Source organism: Balaenoptera acutorostrata, chromosome 8, assembly GCF_949987535.1.
Source record: "Balaenoptera acutorostrata chromosome 8, mBalAcu1.1, whole genome shotgun sequence".
Lineage (NCBI taxonomy): Eukaryota > Metazoa > Chordata > Mammalia > Artiodactyla > Balaenopteridae > Balaenoptera > Balaenoptera acutorostrata.
The window spans coordinates 111,220,808-111,242,751 of NC_080071.1; the positions used below are offsets into that span (position 1 = coordinate 111,220,808).

Below are 21,944 nucleotides of genomic sequence, written 5' to 3' on the forward strand. Positions count from 1 at the left end.
AAGCTACTTTCACACCAACTGGCATTAAACTATTTCCTATGTCCCAATATTAAAAATATCTGGTTTGACAACGTGAATAGCACTTAAGGGTCAACTGCTGACAGTAGTGCAAGTAGGTTTTCAATTTGCACTGCAATAAATTTAAATATCATCTAACTACCCATACAGTAGATTTCGCTATAGCATGTCAATGAAGAAATAAATATATTATTGCAATAGGACAGTGTGAGAGACAAAAATCTCAAACTGCTTCTACTGAGTACTAGAACTTGAAAGACAAGGATTAAAATTATTGATTCAACAATACTTGAAGGTATTTGCAGGCCCTTGTTGACTGAACCAAGTATGTAACTCAGGAAAGTCGTCATTTCATTCCCCAACAACTTTGATGAAAAGGTTCCTTCTTTATTTCAATGGGATCAAGTCCTAGCTTCTGTTTTCTTGAGCAGGTTACTTAAAAATTTTACTTTACTGATCAGGAAAATGGAGAAAGCAAGATATATCCAACTGTTTCCTAATAAAGATTATAAGACAAACCATAAGGAAATTATTCAGTTATCACATGAGGCTAAGCCGAAACGCAAATCAAAACCAGGAAAACTCAAATCTATTGTAATTGAAATTTTAAAATTTCTTTAATAAAAGTCTTACTATCAAGCAGGAAAGGAAAACAAGCATAAAATTAATTGTATGCAGTTTTATTAGTTACTTTTTGCAACACTATCCCCCATAAGTAATTAAGAATCATTTGTGGGGCTTCCCTGGTGGCGCAGTGGTTGACAGTCTGCCTGCCAATGCAGGGGACACGGGTTCGAGCCCTGGTCTGGGAAGATCCCGCATGCCGCGGAGCAAGTACGCCCGTGAGCCACAACTACTGAGCCTGCGTGTCTGGAGCCTGTGCTCCGCAACAAGAGAGGTCGCGACAATGAAAGGCCCGCGCACCAGGATGAAGAGTGGCCCCCGCTTGCCACAACTAGAGAAAGCCCTCGCACAGAAACAAAGACCCAACACAGCCAAAAATAAATAAATAAATAAATAAATAAATTTTTTAAAAAAAAGAATCATTTGTGTTGAATAATTTAAAAATATTAGAGAAAATATTCTTTTCAAATTTTCAAATTTTTTTTCAAATTTTCAAATTTTCTTTTCAAAAATTATAAAAATATAATTTTCAAGAATATATGATAATTTATGTAATTATTTACATATTAATAGCTACTTAGGTTGAGATTTTTCACATATGCAAAATACTGAGATTATTTTCATTGCATATTTACACATATCCTTAGGATACATTCCCAGAAAGAAAATTTGTAGATCAGAAGATATGCACATTTTACATTTTGCTTCATATTACCGAATCATTTTCTAGAAAGATTATAAACAATTCATAGTGCTATGTGCTACACAAGTATCTTATTTTTTCTTTAATGCCACAATAAAATAATGTTACCCATTGTGCTGATTTGGATTGTTTGAGTGGCAAAAACGAAAACAAACATCATTATTTAGACTTGCAGTCTAATTATGATTAAGCCTGAATATTTTGTCATAAGCTCTTAATGCTCTGTACTTCTTCATTTGTTACTTATCTATCAATGTCTTTTCTATGGCATTGTTTGTCTTTTCCTTATTGATAGCTAAAAGCTCTTTTTATATTACAAAATGCAAATGTATTTTCATGAATGCAATAATTATTTTACCCAACTAAAGTTTGCCTTTTCTTTCCCTGTGTGTGTTTTCTACAGAGAAATTTTAAATATTTATGTGATTATTTCTAAAAGCTATTTACTATTTCAGACCCTAGAAGGGTGCCAAGAGAAGCTTCACTAACTCAACATTTTAAACTTTAAACAATATTCTTTCTAGTACTTCTCAAGTCTATGATCTCTTCAATCCACCTAAAATTATTTTTTGTTTAAGGGGTGAAGTATAAATTCAGTTTTGTTTTTTTCTTCCCCAAATAACCAGGTAGTTCTCCAATATAATTGATTTGTAATTTATCTTTTTATTTAATGTACCTCCTAAATTCCTTATATAGCTTTGATCTTTTTTTCTGACTAGAATCACTGTAATACAACTTTAAAGTACATTTTAACATCCAAGAAGGTTAGCTCATTTCATCTCTTTTATGACATATATACACTCTAAATCCTGCCTATTTAAGTGCAGGTTTAGTCTTTTGATTAAATTCTAGTTAAACCAAGAGGAGAATGAATTATTGTCAAATAAAAATTTTATTGTTTATTAGTTTCAAAAAACTCTTGAGTCCATTTCTTAAAAGATATTTTTATTGGTCATGAACATAATTTACTTGTTAATGTTTTCATTTAATGTCTTCTATCATCATAAGCATGCAGAGTAGTGAAATAGTGAAGACTGCGGGTTGGGTGTTAAAGTGTCTCTGTGAATTGTTTGGCTCAACATTTACTGTGCAAACTTGAGTAAGTGACATAACTTTGCCTGTTTCCTAGTGATGGAAACATCTTCAAGAAAAATCAATGATTTTCTTTCAAAGGATGGGAAGTTATAGGAAAGAAAACCCAGAAATAAACCCATGCACCAATGGTCATTTAATCTATGACAAAAGAGGCAAGAATATACAATGGAGAAAAGACAGTCTCTTCAATAAGTGGTGCTGGGAAAACTGGACAGCTACATGTAAAAGAATGAAATTACAACATTCTCTAACACCATACACAAAAATAAACTCAAAATGAATCAAAGACCTAAATGTAAGGCCGCACCCTATAAAACTCTTAGAGGAAAATATAAGCAGAACACTCTTTGACATAAATCGCAGCAATATCTTTTTGGATCTTTCTCCTAGAGTAATGAAAATAAAAACAAAAATAAACAAATGGGACCTAATTAAACTTAAAAGCTTTTGCACAGTAAAGGAAACCATAAACAACACAAAAAGACAACCCACAGAATGGGAGGAAATATTTGCCAACAAAGTGACCGACAAAGGTTTAATCTCCAAAATATACAAACAGCTCATGCAGATCAATGTCAAAGAAACAATCCAATCTAAAAATAGGTGGAAGATCTAAATAAATAGACATTTCTCCAAAGAAGACATACAGATGGCCAAAAAACACATGAAAAGATGTTCAACATCACTAATTATCAGAAAAATGCAAATCAAAACCCCAAGGTATCACCTCACACCAGTCAGAATGGCCATCATTAAAAGTCTACAAACAATAAATGCGGGAGAGGGTGTGGAGAAAAGGGAACCCTCCTATACTGTTGGTGGGAATGTAAATTGATACAACCACTATGGAGAACAGTATGGAGGTTCCTTGAAAAACTAAAACCAGAACTACCATATGATCCAGCAATCCCACTCCTGGGCATATATCCAGAGAAAACCACCATCCAAAAAGATACATGCACCCCAGTGTTCATTGCAGCACTATTTACAATAGCCAAGACACAGAAGCAACTTAATGTCCATTAACAGAGGAATGGATAAAGAAGATGTGGTACATTTCTACAATGGAATACTACTCAGCCATAAATAAAGAATGAAATGATGCCATCTGCAGCAACATGGGTGGACCTAGAGATTATCATACTAAGTGAAGTAAGTCAGATAGATAAAGAAAGACAAATATCACATGATATCACTCATATGTGGAATCTAATTTTGAAAAATGATACAAATTAACTTATTTACAAAACAGAAGCAGACTCACAGATTTCAAAAACAAATTTATGGTTACCAAAGAGGAAACATGGCAGGGGGAGATAAATTAGGAGCTGGGGATTAACGTATATATACTACTACAGATAAAAAGATAACCAACAAGGACCGACTGTATAGCACAGGGAACTCTACTCAATATTCTGTAATAACCTATATGGGTAAAGAATCTGAAAAAGAATGAATATATGTATATCTATAACTGAATCACTTTGCTGTACACCTGAAACTAATAAAACACTGTAAATCAACTATACTCCAATAAAATTTTTTAAAAAATAAAGGATGGGAAGTTACTGAAGGTGTTAATGGAGAAGAACTCTTATTAAGGGTAAAGGTTGCAGGTTGAAAATATTTGAGAATAACTAACCCTGGGATAAAAATATAGGCAGACATCCATAAAAATTAATGTGCTTTTATATGCTGCTTATGAAAAATGACCTGAATTCTAAGCTGATAGGAAATATTTATTTTTCAAAGGAAACAGAAATTGAGACAAAACTTTACAGAACAATTACTCTAATGGTGACAATAATATCTGAGGAAAGTTGTCATCCCACATAGCAAAGGTAATGCTCCACTGACTTTCAACATAAAATCCCTCTGACCCCTCTATTTGTAAGATTTCTGATGTCATGAAAATCAAATATATAAAGAATTGACTTTCAATCTCAATCACTTCATGTGTATTCATCTGGACTGGCAAGTGGCCCATGCCAATCTGATTACTACTAAAAGCAGAACTTTCTTCCTGAAGGGGCCAAATCTTTAGCCCTGAAGGTCAACCAAACCAACTGAGCCTTGAAAATGCCACACAGATCATCCAGAAACCATCAGGTAGAGTACGTACCGGAGCCTAAGGTTCAAGAACAGACCTTTTCTCCCTCTTAGAAAGCTACATGCTGTAAGTATGTAATACTTGCAAAGGGGAGATAGTACATATGATTTATACCAAAAATCAGAAGATCAGGGCAAATTGTAAAAAAATGAACTATGTGGGTCTGTTTTCTTCACTTCTGTGCGCACTTTTGCTTGATTCCAGAAGCCCGGTGTTGCACTTTGACTAATTAGTATCTTAATAATCCAAATTATCCTTCTCTTCTCCCCTTTAAAAAAAAAGTATTCTGATGTTCTTTAAATTTTCTGAATCATAAAAATCATTAGAAGAATTTTATAAAAGTATGAATTCCAGGAAATCACCTAGGAGAAACCTTGAAATCTGCATTTTACTGTGTGCCTCCAGTCATCCTTTTTGTCAGGAAGGTTTGGGAAATGCTGTTCCGCTCTATGAAAATTCCCATTGTTTACAGCCAAGGTGATTGAATAGAAAAACTAGAGGCTGTAGAAGTTTCATTATAAAATATGACAAAAGGGCTTCAGAGTCAATGTTCTTCCCTAATGTGAAATTAATCATCCTGTTCACTTTAGACTACATTAAAGAAGTTATTCTGATAAGCAAATGTAGAAAGTTTTAAAATCACCTCCCAATGCTGTATCGTGAGCAGAATCTATTGATAGAAGTACACAGGTATTAAATGCCATTCCTGGTTCAAAGAAAGAAGAAGCCAGGCTCAGGGTAATAAATACTTGACAGCAGGTATTACACACTGAGCTGTGTAAGGAAAATGACCCCTTTAAGTAACATTGAGGAAGGTGCTGTATTTTCCTTAACTTAAGAATTATTCCTAATTGAGGCTTTGAACTTCTGAATTAGATATAAGAGCCCACATGTGAGAAAACAATCACAGTTTTGACTAGGATTATGAGAATATAGCACGGGGAATTCAAGAAAGTATCAGAAGATACTTGTCAAGTAGATGACAAAAAATTGGACAAAAAAAATATAATTTTCTCAATGACGTGGTTAGGGAACTGATGTGCTATTGGAATTTATGCTCAGCAGCCTACTACATTTAAATTCCAGTGAGCTGCATTTTGGACAGGGGGAGTTTTAGGTCCCATATCTGGAAAATAAGAACGATAATGCAACCTACCTCGCAGGCTTGTTGTGTAGATTAACTGAGATAATGGTTGTGAAGTCCTTAGTATATCGTAAGTATTCAATAACCATTATTATTGTTGTTGCTGCTGCTGTTGTTATTATTAGGATATCATGCTTGAAATAATTATATGATTAATTATTTAGAGCCTTTATTACACATTGCCAATTAACTTAGTCATTGTAAACTACATTTTTGTTTTATAAATTTATTTTTATCTACTTATTTATTTTTGGCTGAACTGGGTCTTCGCTGCTGTGCGCGGGCTTTCTCTAGTTGCGGACAGCGGGGGCTACTCTTCGTTGCGGTGTGTGGGCTTCTCATTGCAGTGGCTTCTCTTGTTGTGGAGCACGGGCTCTAGGTGTGCAGGCTTCAGTAGTTGTGGCTCACGGGCTCTAGAGTGCAGGCTCAGTAGTTGTGGCACACGGACTTAGTTGTTCTGCGGCATGTGGGATCTTCCTGGACCAGGGCTCAAACCTATGTCCCCTGCATTGGCAGGTAGATTCTTAAACACTGCACCAGGAGTCCATACATTGTTTTTTAATTATACAGTTTTCAGGTAAGTCAATTACCTAGATAGTCTTAGACACATTTTGACTCCTTAAACTCTTACAATATTATGGTAGTTGGAAGAGATCAGAATGATGGAATGGGACGATGTGGAACTCACCTCCCACCACAAAGCATCAAAATACATCTACCTATGGAACCATTCTCACTGAAAACTAACTGGAGACTGGCAGAAACACTCCTATACACCAAGGTTGTAAGAAAGATCCACACACAGTCTGGGAGGAAGGGAAAAGGAGCAATCAGGGTGGGACCTGTGCTCCTGCAAGGGGACACAGAAGAGGAGGGGGATTACACGAGCAGTAGGGCTGTAAAAAATCTAGACTTCACTCATGAAGAGCAAGTGCACACTTGCTTACTCCCAAAACAGGGGAGAGAAAGCAGACTGAAATAGTACAGGACTCTGGCAGGCTTCCTGCAACTACCCTGGTGCACACCCCAGCCTGAGTAGAGTACCACTCTGGTCCTGGTTGCTTCACAATGCAGCTCCACACTAGGGTGAGGGCTGCAAGGGTAAGGGGACTGCTCAGTTGCGAGGGACAGAGCCAGCTCAGAAACCGAACAACATCTGAACAGGGTATGGGCAGCCATTACTAGCAGTCACTGAAGCAGCACATCAGAAGCAGCAGGGAACTTTGACTAGGAGCAGGACTGCTACAGCCCATGCCCACACCCATGCCAAGGGTCTGCTCCAGGCCCTCTTGCTACAGCACTAATCCCCTCCGGGGCAAATGTGTCAGTGCTGGAAGAGGGGAGAGCACACACTTAGAGGGAACAGAACCAGATTGACCTGCCCCTCAGGGCTTCTGCTCCAGCAACTTGGGACCCAGCCCTGCCCCTGATAGAGCAGTGATGGCCATGGAGCACAGGGGAGGCCCCAGCTCACACCTGGCTCTGGATCTAGCTCCTCCATCTCAGGCCCCACCTCCTACCAAGGTGACAGCACACCTTGGGTTAACACATAACTTGTGCTCATGTTATATCTCTCTCTCCCACCGAAGTCACCAGGCACACACAGACTGTATGAGAAGGGTCCCATGCGTGGACACCCCTTCAAGAGCACAAAAGCTAACTCACCAAATTTAATAGAGACAGAGAAAGTTAAACAAAATGAGATGACAGAGGGATTCGTTTCAACAGAAAGGAAAAGAGAAAACCCCAGAAAAAACAACTGTGAAACAGAAATAAATAATTTATCAGATAAATAGTTCAAAGCATTAGTAATAAAAATGCAAACTAAATCAGGGAAAGTAATAGATGGACACAGTGAGAATTTTAACAAGGAACTAGAAAATATATAAAGAACCAATTGGAACTGAAGAATACAATAACTAAAAGGAAAAACACACTAGAAGGAATTAATAGCAGACTTGGTGATACAGAAGAAAACATAAATCATCTGGAAGATGTAATAATGGAAATCACCCAATCAAAACAACAAAAAGAAAAACAAATTAAAAAAGAAATGAGAATAGTTTATAACTGTTTATAAACAGTTATAAACATCAAATAACATCAAATGTACCAACATTTGCATTATAAGGGTCCCACAAGCAGAAGAGAGAAAGGGGTTGATGAAATTATGGCTGAAAACTTCCTGAACCTGAAGAAGGAAACAGATATCAAGGTACACGAAGCATAGAGGTTAACAAACAAAATGAATCCAAACAGACCCATACCAAGACATGTCATAATTAAAATGAAAAAAGTTAAAGTTAAAGAGAGAATTCTAAAGGCAGCAAGAGAAAAAAAGAGTCACATACAGGGGGACCCGCATAAGGCTAGCAGCTGATTTTTCTGCAGAAACTTTGAAGAGAGTGACATGATATATTTAAAACAACGAAAGGGAAAAGCCTGCAACCTAGGTACTTTCCCCAGCAAGATTTTCATTTAGAATTGAAGGAGAGATAAATAACTTCTTAGACAAGCAAAAACTAAAAGAGTTCATCGATACTAAACCCACCCTAAAATAAATGTTAAAGGGTCTTCTCTAAGTGGAAAGGAAAAGGCAACAAGAAGCAAGTATCTAAAGTAAAGGAAAATCCCTCTAGTAAAGGCAAATGTATAGTAAAGGATGAGGATCAACCACTTAAATAAGCTGGTATTAAAAATTTTTTAATTTAAGTTTTTAATTGAAAATTAAAAAACAAAAAAATTGTAAAATCAATAAAACTATAATAAATAGTATTGGGATAAACATGAAGATGTAAAGTATGACATCAAAAACACATAATGTGGGGGAAGGAAGTAAAAAATCTTGATCTTTTAGACTGTGCCTGAACTTAAATGACTAACAGTTTACAACAAGTAGATATAGTTATAGGTTAACATATATAAACCCCATGGTAACCACAAATCTAAAACCTGCAACAGATATACCAAAACAAAGATAAAGGAACACAAGCATACCACTACAAAGTCACTAAAACCACATGGAAAGATACTAAAAGAAGAAAAAAAGAACAGAGAAGAATTACAAAACACAAACAAACAAAAACAGAAAATAAGTAACAAAATGGCAATAAGTAGATACCTATCAATAATCACTTAAAACACCAATGAACTATGATCAATAATGTCAATAAAGCTATAATCAGGTCAAAAACAAAATTAAAAAATGACAAAATTAGAAATATTAGAAATAATTCCTTGAAAGATACAACACCGCAGACTTTTGCTAAATATTAAATAGGTAACTTAAATAGTCCCTCATGTGTTAAAGAAATTAAATTAATAGCCAATCAACATTTGAAGCAAAGAAAACTATAGGTCCAGATGGCTTCATTGGTACTTTATTAAGCATGTAGTGAAGGATGAATATTAAATCAACACACACTTTACCAGACTATAGCAGAAGAAAGAATACTTCCTTACTCATTTTATAAGGCCAGTATTATCCTAATATCAAAACCAGATGAAATCATTAATATATATTAATATATATATTAATATATATTTATATATATATATATAATTGATCAATATTACTTGTGAACACAGATGCAAAACTCCTCAAAAATTTCTAGGAAATCCAATACCAGATAAAAGGAGACTATATTATGACCAATTGGAATTTATTCTAGATGCAAGACTGATTCAATATTTGAAAATAAATTATTATAGTACTTCACATTACCAATGACCAAGTAAGAATTGCATTGTATATTAATAGATGCAGAAAAATCTTTTGACATTTAATATCCAGTCATGCTTAAAAACTCTGAGCAAGCATAACTAGAAGGAAACAACCTCAATGGGATAAACAGCATTAACAAAAACATACAGCTAATGTCACACTTTATGGTAAAAGGTTAAACACACAACCCTTGGAAACAAGGCAAGGATTTCCATTCTCACCACTCTTATTGAACATCATACTGGAATTCCTACTCAGTGCAGGAAAATGAAATAAAATACGTATGTATTGGAAAGGAAAAAAACTGTTTCTATCCTCAACTGACATAATTGTGTGTGTAGAAAATCCAAGAAATCTACAGTAATTTTTAGAATTGATAAATGAGTATAGTAATGCCAAAGAATACAATGTCAGCATAGAAAAATGAGTCCAAAAGTAATACACTAGCAATGAACAAATGGGAATTAAATTCCAAAAAGTAGTGCCGTTTGTAATAGTGTCAAAAATGATTAAATACTTAAATATAAATATTTTTAAAATACGTGCAGGATCAAAACTACCAAACACTGATGAGAAAAGAGAAGAAGACCTAAGTATATGGCCATACATGGTATTCATGGATTGGAACACTCTGTATACTTAAGATGTCAAGTCTCCCAAAACTGATTTCTGCATCTAACACTATTCCACTTCAAATTCCAGCAGAAAATATACCGACAGACTGATTCTAAAATGTATACAGAAGGGCAAACAAAACAAGACAAAAGAGGAAATCCAAAACAATTTTTAAAAAGAACAAAATTGGAGGACTCACAATTATTTTCTTATAAAGCTACAGTAATCAAAACAATGTGATGTTAAATAAATGATAGACATATAACTCACAAAATAAGATAAAGTTCAGAAATAGACATAGATATAAATATACATATATATTCATTGCTTTTCTAACCAAGCCTTCTCTCCATTCAACACAGAAAGGAAAATCAAACTTTTAACAAACGGTGCTGAAATAATTGAATATCCATATGCAAAACAATAAACCTTTATCCATATTTTGCATTATATATTAGAATTGACCAGAAATGAATCATAGACATCAATGTATAACCTAGAATTTCTAGAAGGAAATAACACTGAAGAAAAATCATTGTGAGTTTCGGTTAGGCAAAATTTCCTACAGACAAAACCAAAAGCACCATGCATAAATGAAAAAAAGCTAAATTGGATTTCATAAAAATTAAGAATGATTTTCAAAAAAATCACTTATATCAAAATGAAATGGTTAACCACAGACTTGAAGAAAATATTTGCAAATCACTTATGATAAAAGACCTGCACCCAGGGGCTTCCCTGGTGGCGCAGTGGTTGAGAATCTGCCTGCCAATGCAGGGGACACGGGTTCGAGCCCTGGTCTGGGAAGATCCCACATGCCACGGAGCAACTAGGCCCGTGAGCCACAATTACTGAGCCTGCGCGTCTGGAGCCTGTGCCCCGCAACAAGAGAGGCCGCGATGGTGAGAGGCCCGCGCACCGCGATGAAGAGTGGCCTCCCGCTTGCCACAACTAGAGAAAGCCCTCGCACAGAAACGAAGAACCAACACAGCCAAAAATAAATAAATAAAAATAAATAAAAATAAAAGGAATTCCTGAAAAAAAAAAAGACCTGCATCCAAAAGAAATAAAGAACTTAAAATTAAACAATAACAATCCCCTCCCCCACCAATAATGAGGAAAGATTTCAACAAGTATATATCTAAAGAAGATGTATGGATAGCAATTAAGGACATGAAAAAATTTTCAAGATGATAAGTCATTAGGAAAATTCAAATACCACTACACACTTAATTAGAATGGCAATATAATAACAGTACTGAAGGTACAAATTGGTGATTATATGAAGCCACTGGAAGTTTCAAACATTTCCGATGGGACTGTCAAGTGGTAGTTCAGAAAATAGTTTCACAGTCTCTTATAAAGGTAGATGTATGTTTACCATACGCCAGCAATTGCTACTCTTAAGTATTCATCAAAGTGAAATTTAAACCTATGTTCACACAAAAACTTGAGTCTCGATGTTTATACTCCTTTCTGAGATAATTATCAACAACTTGAAACCACACAAATGTCCTTCAACTGTGGAATGAATGAATTGTGGTATATCAATATAGTCAAATACTATTTAGCAATAAAAGAAGGAACAAACTCCTGACACACACAGCAGCATGCGTGAAGCGCAAATGCATAATGCAAATTAAAAGTAACCAGATTTAAAAGGCTACATACTGTATGAATCCATGTATATGACATTCTAGAAAATGTAACACTATGGAGACAAAAAAACAAATCCATAGTTGCCATGGGCTGGAATTAAAGAGAAGGATTGAATCCAGAGCGATGTGGGATAATTCTTGGTGTGATGGCTCTACTCCATACCTTGCCTGTGGTGGTGGTTCCATGACTACAGGCAGTTGTTAAAACGTGCAAATCTGAACAGTAAAAAGGTTGAATTTTCTTGTATTTTAATGTAGAGTGAGCTATTTGTCATTAGAGATAAAGCCAGATACACGAGATGAATACAAGAAAAGGGTATTTTAAGAAAGCTCTCAATCCATTAATACACTATCAAGTATAATTTTCTGTGATTAAATTGTCTTATTCTTTCTATGTTGCAAGATATGAGTTTGTAAAGGAAGGAAGATTTGGCTTTTTATTTTACCATATTTCAATAAATCCAAGATGTGCATTTTTTTCACATTTTAACATCCTTGAAATTAAGATGACTCTGATATAAAGGGAACACCATAATTGAATAGCTTGCTGGAACACAAAATAATGCTACATCTTTCAATTGTTGATATCTCAGATTCAATGAAATTCAGTAATTATTCTCCTTTAGCAAACAAGTTTTGTTAAGGGAAGTATATCTTTGTCAAAAGAGTTAAAGGCTAAAATGCCGTGACTGCTATGCTTTGCTGACCTTCATCCCACAAGACACTACTAATTACTTCACGGCAACTGCTAAATGGAAGAACACAATCACTATGAGATTGAGACACTTAGTATAACACTGGAGTATTTAAAGCAAGATTCCAAGGAATTGTAAGTTAAACATGAAAACTAATTTCTAAGTAAGTGCTTAAGGTCAGCATGGTCAATAGAACCTTCTGAAATGATGGACGTGTTCAGTCTGCACTGGCCACAAACCACATGTGAATATAGAGTACTCGAAATGTGGCTAGTGCAACTGAGGAATTAAACATGTAACTTTATAACATTAATTTAAATTTAAATGTCCACATGTAACTAGTAGCCTTGTAGTGCACAGTGCAGGCTTAGCCATTGGGTTGGAGCATTTTTTAGATTAGGATAGAAGGACCAAGCAGTTGGTGGCCCTACTACACAGCTCTGAAAGTAAAAGTGCTGCTTTGGTCTCCATGGCCTCCTACCTCATCAACCTAGTTGGGATAAGAGAGAAACAATTAAGAAGGTGATAAGCACAGGAGACAGTCCAGCAGTAAGAATACCGACCATTTCTCCTTTCTCACATCTTACAAGCTTCCTGATTTTTCGTGAAATTAAGCATTTACTTTCCTAGCAGAGAAATCTCTACTAACGTCGATTTTATTTATTTATTTTTTCTCAATGTGCTGGTATAAATAAAATTGTAAGATACAGATTAAGCTTTATCATTAGTTATATTTTTTAAATACACAATAACTAATGATGAGAATAAGATTTGGGACGATAACCCAGATCCATACTAAGATTAAACATAGGTTAAAATCTTTCTTGCTGATAAAACAAAAATTTGTCATCAGTATTCAACAATATTTTATATCACTTTTGATTATTCTACTTTGTCATTTTCCAGTATATTTTGGTGCTTTTATATATTATATATTGTGCTATACAAGTTTTACAAATAAAAATGTTTTCCAGTATAAAATAATTAGTAAATTCAGATTATTTCCAAAGTGTCTTCACATGTTTAAAATGTAAGAAGTAGATATTAATTTGAATCCCAGTAAAACTTAAGGACTTACCAAGCTTAACTGAAATGTCTTATGTACATACCATCACCAGCATAATGTGTGCATATATATAAATGCATACATGTAAGTGTTATATGAGATATATCAGGGCTATTTCATATGATTATGTAGCTTGTTCTCAACACAGAACAACCCAGCTGAAGAGACAAGAGGGGACTGAAACCCAACCTAAATTCTGGTTATCTTCTTGGTCAGAGCTGTGTCCTACCAGAGGAAAAGGCACCTTTTTCACCACACAACTTGCTCAGCCCTAGCCAAACAGTGTGCTCATGGATGCAAGTGCTCAGAAGGGACAACTTTTCACAACTTGTCTACCTGGAGAGACAGCACATTGTTAAACACAAAGATGCAGTAGTCCTGACGTGTTCCTAGGCATGTTCCAGGTATCACGCTATGTCACATATCTTTAGGTCTCCACTGTCTGAATAAAGGCTTAAGGAAGGCTTTACCAGAATTCTTGATTACAAGTAACAGAATTGCATTTTAGCTAAGTAAAGGAAAATGCATATAGTAGAAATGTATTGTGGATCTCACAGAATAGTTGGGAGGACTTAAAAAAAACAGGGTGGAGGCTAAGTTTCTAGGAATGTTAGGTGAAACTACACAATGAAACTGACTGGGGGTGGTGGCAGGATGAATTGGGAGATTGGGATTGACACGTATACACTAATATGTATAAAATAGATAACTAATAAGAACCTGCTGTATAAAAAAATAAAATAAAATTGAAAAATAAATAAATAAAATTTGGCATTTTAACCATAAAAAAAAAAATAAAGAAACTGACTAGTGATAAAGAAAAGAAACACTGATGCTGCGTGGAGCCTACAGAAAACTTCCACTTCTTCACCCCACAAGAGCCACTTCAGTGCTAGGAACGTGACTTGTAACAACTGACACAAATGAAAGCCAAACACTTCTGTGACCACCAACCTTGAAAAACTTAGAAACACCAAAGAGAGCCTTCTTCCTCATACTGATCAATTCCAAATTAAAGTTCAGTTGGTTGGCAGTCTAGGTGACATGCCTACATCCTGACTCTAGGAGAGTTCCATGTTGAGAACACAGAAATATGGTAACTAAAGAAAGGCTAATCAAAAGATGTTGGAAAACCAACTGAATTATGTTACCTAGTACAAAGCCAATTAGAAATACAACATTTCATGTAAAAAAATAAAACAAAATTAGAGTCTATAGCAAATGAATCATCAACTGATTGCATACATTTCTTGTTATGATTATTCTTGACTTTCATACGATGACACAGAAAACTCATGTTTTTAAATAACTGTCTCAGAACTCTTGTTGGCCCAATAATTAGTCAAGAAATTGGTCTATAAATGTGGTACAAAAATAATATTATTATTTATAGGGTACATTTTATAATTCCAAATAGATATAAAGACTCTCATAGTTAAAACAAAGCAAAGCAGAACAGAACAAAACATACACCTCCACACAATGCAACCATAAAAATAAAATATGAAAACAAGATACAAACAAGCAGACAGAGAAAATGAAGAAAATGAAGGAAGACATAAGAACAAGAATTATAGTAGGACCTGGGATAAGATGGTAATTTGGCTCTTGGACTTTAAATAGATTGAAGAGTTGCTTTCCAAGGAAATTAGGTTATATAAACAAGCAATCTGAATTGTTAGGCCTCAAATACTCTATTATCACTAAAGAATTCCCCATTTTCCAGAGGCATTTGTATAATAAAATTTTGGACCCAGAAAGGACTTTATAATTTATTTAGTCTAAGCAACTCATTTTATATCCAAATATTTGAATTATTATTATTCTGTAATGACTATAGAAATGGTCACAGAAATGTGAAAAATAAGGCAAGCACTTGAAAAACAATTCACCTTGATGGTGCTATACACTGAGGAGGTGAAAGAGAAAAAAAAATACAATTACTATAATTGGTTTTCATGACCAAGAAATCTGTAACGTGGTAACAAACATGAGAAGCAGACATCTGGAGTACAGAATGATGTAAGAAACACAGAATTAAGTGATATTGTGAAACTTAAGGTGTTGATTCCGAGAAAAACAAGATTAATATAGGCTACAGAAATCAGAGAGGGCCTCATAGAACTACTGCCCCAGGACCATCCTCCAAATAGACTGCTAAAATAAACTCCTCATTTCTCCTTGAACAATTTTCTCTTTTTGGGGTAGCTTTCTCTTTGGTCTGATTCTTTCCTTGCAGTTTTGAACAACTCATCATGAAATTTCAGTTTTGTTTTATTTTTTTTCTCACTTTCTGTTTTTATCTTTGGTGGTACTTTCAAAAATTCCAATATATACTGTTCCAGTTTTGATTTATCTTCCAAAATTATTTTTTGACCCTCAGAGCATATTAATAAGGAGATTTTTTCCTTAAGTGTCATATGATATCTCCAAAATTAAAAAAAAAATATTATAATCTATAAAATGTCTATTATGTCAAATTCCATATTCATCTTGGAACTTTTATTAGAAGCCTCTCTGTATTATCAGAGTTGGTTCTCACAAAACTTCAAGAGATGAGTGCAATCATTCCCATTTTACAGGTCAGGTTATATGATTTACTTATGTTTATCTATCTAGTGAGTAGAAGCATAAGTGTTCTGATTCTAAAACCCTTGTATTTTTTCCTAAGACCAATACAGCATAAATTTCGATCTAGCTTTGAAGCATCGGAGCCACCCAACAAAATGATGTTAAAATTTGCACACTGTCTTGTTTCCCAAGTATTCTCTTAACAGTTTTCCTGACTTCTTGAAATTTCTCCAACTTCAAAGGGGCATTCTTGCAGGGAAGAAACAAACAAACAAACTTCTGTCTGATCGCTGTGGCTAAGACTTCCAATACTATGTTTAAAAAAAATAAAACACTTCTGAATAAAAAACCTTTCTTTAATTCCCCTTTACATAATGAGTGTTCTTTCAACACAGCATATTTTTACCTCTGCAGGTGGAGCCTGTGGCCTGGACCCCATACACAGAAAGGCCCTGTGCTTGGTTTTCAACATCTTGAAATTTTAACAGTTAGATCTTTGAATTTGTGTTTTATAATGGAAGTACTTTGGGACAGCAGAGCATGCATGTGAGCAAAGGAGATATGCACAATAGAAATGTCTGCCATTGCTTGCCATCGCATTCGTATACCGTATCTATGACGTCCCATGGGCACAAAATTCTGGTAAACTCACAATGTGTGGTAGTTCGGCGAGACTCAAATTGAGTGTGTGTCATGTCTACAACTGAGTAGGCAGGGATGCTAAGAGCCCCAAGAGGCCACGCTCTCTGTTTGAACCAGAACTTAGCTGAATAAAGAAACATGAAATGACCAAGGAACCATATGATATTTTTATGTGTTACTTCCCTACGTTAGTCAACTGCTTAAGCTAAAAATGGTATCACTGAAGGAAGCAGAAGGAGAAAAGGCCAAAATTCCTTTCCCTTTGATGTTCTGTCTTACACATCTTTAAGCCAAAGGTGGAGATTGCTAGCAGAATATATGCTCGTCAAAAAGTGAAATAAAAACAGCTAAATTCAGTTTGTTCAGTTTGTTTCCACTGTCAAGTAAGAAAGAAATGCTTTTGCATATACAAGCTAAGAAATATGAATTGTGTAGCTTCTGTCCTACATATAAGATAAGAACTAATATTTTCATTTATAATCGGCATTGCACAATATAAGGACAAATGCTAAAATCCATGCTGATAAATAAATTTTAATTTTTCTTTATTTAGAATGACATTAAATTGCAAACAATAATAATAAAACCCCCAACACCTTGACAGGTTGAGAGAAAGAGACCATGGAGTAAAGAAAAAAAAGTTTTGGTATCTTTAATAGTACTTTCTTCCTGCTTCTTAAATGATGGCTCTCACCTTTTCATCCTGCCCTGGGCCTCACAATTTATGTAGCTGGTCTGACTACCACCCTGAGAGTTAGATTTTGTTGGCATTATTTACTCTGGTGTATTTATCTCATTATATTTTCTTCAGTCATTTATTTAATTAAGTTCCATTTCAAACCATGGGAAGAGGAAATCAGCTTTGATGTCAAAATACTTGCAACAATAAAGAAACCTGATATTCAGGAATGATCACAATATCTACTGAAATGATTTTTCATATGTCCAATTACTTTGGTCAAGGGGTTGATGACTTCAAAAGCCAAAATCACTCTCTCTGAATTCTCAGATCTACAAAATCAGACTGGTGAAGAGGTGAAAATATAAGATTCGGAACTCAGAGGCCAAGAACTAATGACTGTTCTTTCATTCACCAATCATTTAACCTTTGGCAATATGCTCAAATTTGTTCAGCCCCAATTGTGTAAAGGGAAAGATTTCAAAAAGACAATCCTTAAGTAGTTGCCAGTTACAAATTGGCAGTGATATACAGACAAAGCCCAGCCCAAGGACTGTCTCCTAGCAGGGCTTCAATAAACGAAGGCTATTGTAAAATGCTAGGACAACCTATTTCTTTTTTTTTTTTTTTTTTTAATTAATTTATTTATTTATCTACTTTTGGCTGTGTTGGGCCCTCGTTTCTGTGCGAGGGCTTTCTCCAGTTGCGGAGAGCGGGGGCCACTCCTCATCGCGGTGCGCGGGCCTCTCACTATCACGGCCTCTCTTGTTGCGGAGCACAGGCTCCAGACGCGCAGGCTCAGCGGTTGTGGCACACGGGGCCTAGTTGCTCCGCGGCATGTGGGATCTTCCCAGACCAGGGCTCGAACCCGTGTCCCCTGCATTGGCAGGCAGACTCCCAACCACTGTGCCACCAGGGAAGCCCCAACCTATTTCTTAAATTAACCTCCATGCCATGGATTTATAACCTTAGATGATATAATGACTAATCCATCTGTGGCTTGTTTGTGAGTACAAAGTGGCAAAACTAGAAATGAAGACATACAAAAAATAAATAAATTCTTGAAATGACTCATTGCTTTTAGCACTTAGGACATGGTTAATTAATAAAGAGCCAAAACGGAAAGAAATTTGCCTGGGGCTGGTACAACTGACAAATGAAGTGAACACTGATGAATTCTTTCTTGCAACAGTTACTGACTGAATTTCTTATGTCAAGCAGACAGACTCAATATCCTTGGATATTTCTCTGTGTAGTACGCATAAACAATTTATCTTATTACAAGTATTATATTATTACTAAGGCCATAGCCTTGAACTTATGTGCATGCTATGGAAATACTGTCTCAATATCAAGTTCATAGGCATTTTGGAAAAAAAAAAACGTGGTTCAAACAAACCACCAACTTGTGACTAAATCAACAAAACTAATGCTAATTTTATCTCCTCTCATAATACAGCCTTAGGGCCCTGGCTGAATTGCAGCTTTTTAGAGATACATATTAAAGTGGACTCTGTTTGCATTTTGAAGCTAATTGGAAATAGATTTAATCCTAAATTATGTTTTGTAAATCACTTTCAGTGTAGAAAAAAAGAAAAAGCACTTTGTGAGAGATGAAATGTGGAGTCAGTGAGGAAAACAGAGTTCTGGTCCCAAGTTTGCTAAAGGCTCACTATATGACCTAGGACAATTCCTCCTATCTGGTTCTTAACGCTTACATAGTTTATTTATAAAATGGGAGGTTGGGCAAGCTTACTTTCACGTTTAATATTCCCAGCAACTTTCATTTACTCTGTGACTCCACATGAGGGAGATTAGTAATTTTTTTTGTTTGTTTTGTTTGTTTGTTTTTGCAGAGCTTTTCGACTATCCCATGTTATAAATAAAGGAGTATTCAAAGACAAAAGCCATTTTTTTTGATAAATGGAAATTTACCTTCTTCAGTTATCTTTTAGATTCAGTTCCTACAGATCTAAAAGATGTGTTGCATCCAAGTTAACTGACAAGGTCATAACTTTGCAAACATCACATTTATTTGATTCAATCAGCATCAATTATGCCCTATAAACCCTGTAGAATCCTTTCACCTTGAGTGTGGTCAGGACTTGCAAATATTGGGCTGGCCAAAAAGTGCCTTCGGTTTTTAGGTAAAAATAAAAGACACATTTTTCCTTTTCACCAAGAACTTTATTGAACAACATATTCACCCTTTTGTTTCACTACCTTCTACCATTTTTCAGGCAACTTCATAATTCCATCTTCCCAAAACTTTTTATCTTCTTGAGCAAAGAACTGTTCCAGATGCCTTTTACAGTCTTCCAGGGAGCTGAAATTTTTTCCATTAAGAAAATTTTGTAAAGACAGAAATAAATGGAAATCTGAAGGTGCAATGTCTGGTGAATACAGCGGATGAATCAGAACTTCCCAGCCAAGCTGTAACAGGTTTTGCCTGGTCATCAAAGAAACGTGCGGTCTGGCGTTACCCTGATGGAAGATTATGCATTTTCTGTTGACTAATTCTGGATGCTTTTCGTCGAGTGCTGCTTTCAGTTGGTCTAATCGGGAGCAGCACTTGTTGGAATGAATAGTTTGGTTTTCCAGAAGGAGCTCAAAATAGCCTTCCAATCCCACCATATATGCGACATCACCTTCTTTGGATGAAGACAGGCCTTTGGTGTGGTTGGTGGTGGTTCATTTCACTTGCCCCACGATCTCTTCCGTTCCACATTATTGTACAGTATCCACTTTTCATCAGCCATCACAATTTGTTATAAAAACGGAACGTTTTCATTACGTTTCAGTAGAGAATCACATGTGGAAATATGGTCAAGGAGATTTTTTTTGCTTAACTTATGTGGAACCCAAACATCAAAGCGATGAACATAACCAAGCTGGTGCAAATGGTTTTCAACGTTTGATTTGGATATTCTGAATATGTCGGCTATCTCCTGCGTGGTATAACGTTGACTGCTCTCAGTTAATGTCTCGACTTGATCGCTATCAACTTCAACTGCTCTACCGGACTGTGGAGCATCGTCCAGCGAGAAATCTCCAGCACGAAACTTTGCAAACCACTTTTGACATGTTCGATCAGTCACAGCCATCTTCTCCATACACTGCACAAATCTTTTTTTGCGTTTCAGTTGCGTTTTTACCTTTCTTGAAATACAAAGCTGAAAATGTTTTTTTCTTCCATCTCAATATTAAAATGGCTACATAAAAATTCACCAATTTTGATGTCTTTTTTTTGTAAATGCACTCTAATATGACAGCTGTCACATACACTCTAACGCAATTGTTTCAAATGCAGTTAAAGACAGCTAAGTGCTACTAGAGCCATCTTACAGAGAAAACCGAACGAACATTTTGGCCAACCCAATATAACAACGTATTCACCAATATAACGGGATTTCACTCACATGAGTACAAGAGTATGCTACGTACGTGGCAAAGGGGAAGGGATTTTGCAGATGTTATTAAGTCCCTATTAAGTTGCCTTTAAGTTAATTAAAAGGGAGACTTCCCTGGGTGGGCTTGACTTAATCAGGTGAGCCCTTTAAAACTGGGACTGGAATTCAGAGACAGGAGTGGGAGCAGCAGATACTCAATTCTCCCATTGACCTTGAAGAAGCAAAATGTCACGTTATGTAGAGAGTCATGTGAGAGGGAACGGCAGGCAGACTCTAAAAAGCAGGCTGACTGGGGCTGAGGGCTGCAGTTCTACAGCCTCAAGAAACTCAATTCTGCCAATAACCAACAAACTTGGAAGATGACCCCAAGTGTCAAATGAGACTGCAGCTCTGGCTGACACCTTGATTGCACCCTGGTGAGACCCTGAGCAGATGACTCAGCTAAGCCATGCCTAGACCCCTGATGCATGTAAACTGTGAGATAATAAATGTGTGTTGTTTTAAGTTGCTGGAAAAAAAGTCATTAGTTTTATTGTCTTGGTATAATATAATTTAGATACCACACATAATGCCTTAAATATTGAAAGAGAAAAGAGCAGCCTGAACATATGCTCTATTGAGATCTACTGAAGAGTTCTCTTCAAACACACTAGACATAAATATTTAAAGTCTCCAGGAGAATTTAATACTATTTATTTCTAGTAACCATTAATGTGGAAAGAACATAAAGCACCTAATGTAAATGAAAACATTCCTATCTTTTTAAAAATCTTGTGATTATATAACTTCCATGCATTTAGATTGCTCAAAAACATTTTTAAAAACACAAGAACTTCTAAAAGTAATAATTAATGTACACCTACATCATTAATTGAAGTTCAAAAGAAGCCTTTTAGAAATGGTGGTTGAGAATTCAAGGCATAAAATAATGGAGAAAAAAGCAGAGCAAATGGACCAGATTGAGAGAAAGGAGAGAGTAATGAAGACTGAAAGGAGAAAAAAACTCAATAAAAGCAAAGATACAGATTAAATAATGTCTTGAAAAAAGCTACAGAAAATAACCATATTTAACATTTCATAAATTAAAAGAAATATACCCTTGTTGAGATTCACATACTACAACAAACACTGAATTTGATGTATGATTTTGAAATGGTTGGTTTTAAAGTCATGAGAAGTTTGTTTCACCA

General features: G+C 35.5%; 1 protein-coding gene across 2 annotated transcripts in view; it reads right to left on the reverse strand.

Moving 5' to 3' along the window:
* Positions 1-21,944, reverse strand: part of DPP10 (dipeptidyl peptidase like 10) — a 690,622-nt gene that overhangs the window by 162,080 nt on the left and 506,598 nt on the right. The window contains exon 7 of one of the 2 annotated variants that reach the window (XM_057551305.1): positions 20,335-20,348. The exons of the other annotated variant lie outside the window; for it this stretch is intronic. Coding sequence (XP_057407288.1) covers positions 20,335-20,348 — 14 coding nt within the window. The remainder of the gene's footprint in view (positions 1-20,334; positions 20,349-21,944) is intronic. 2 annotated transcript variants of the gene reach the window in all.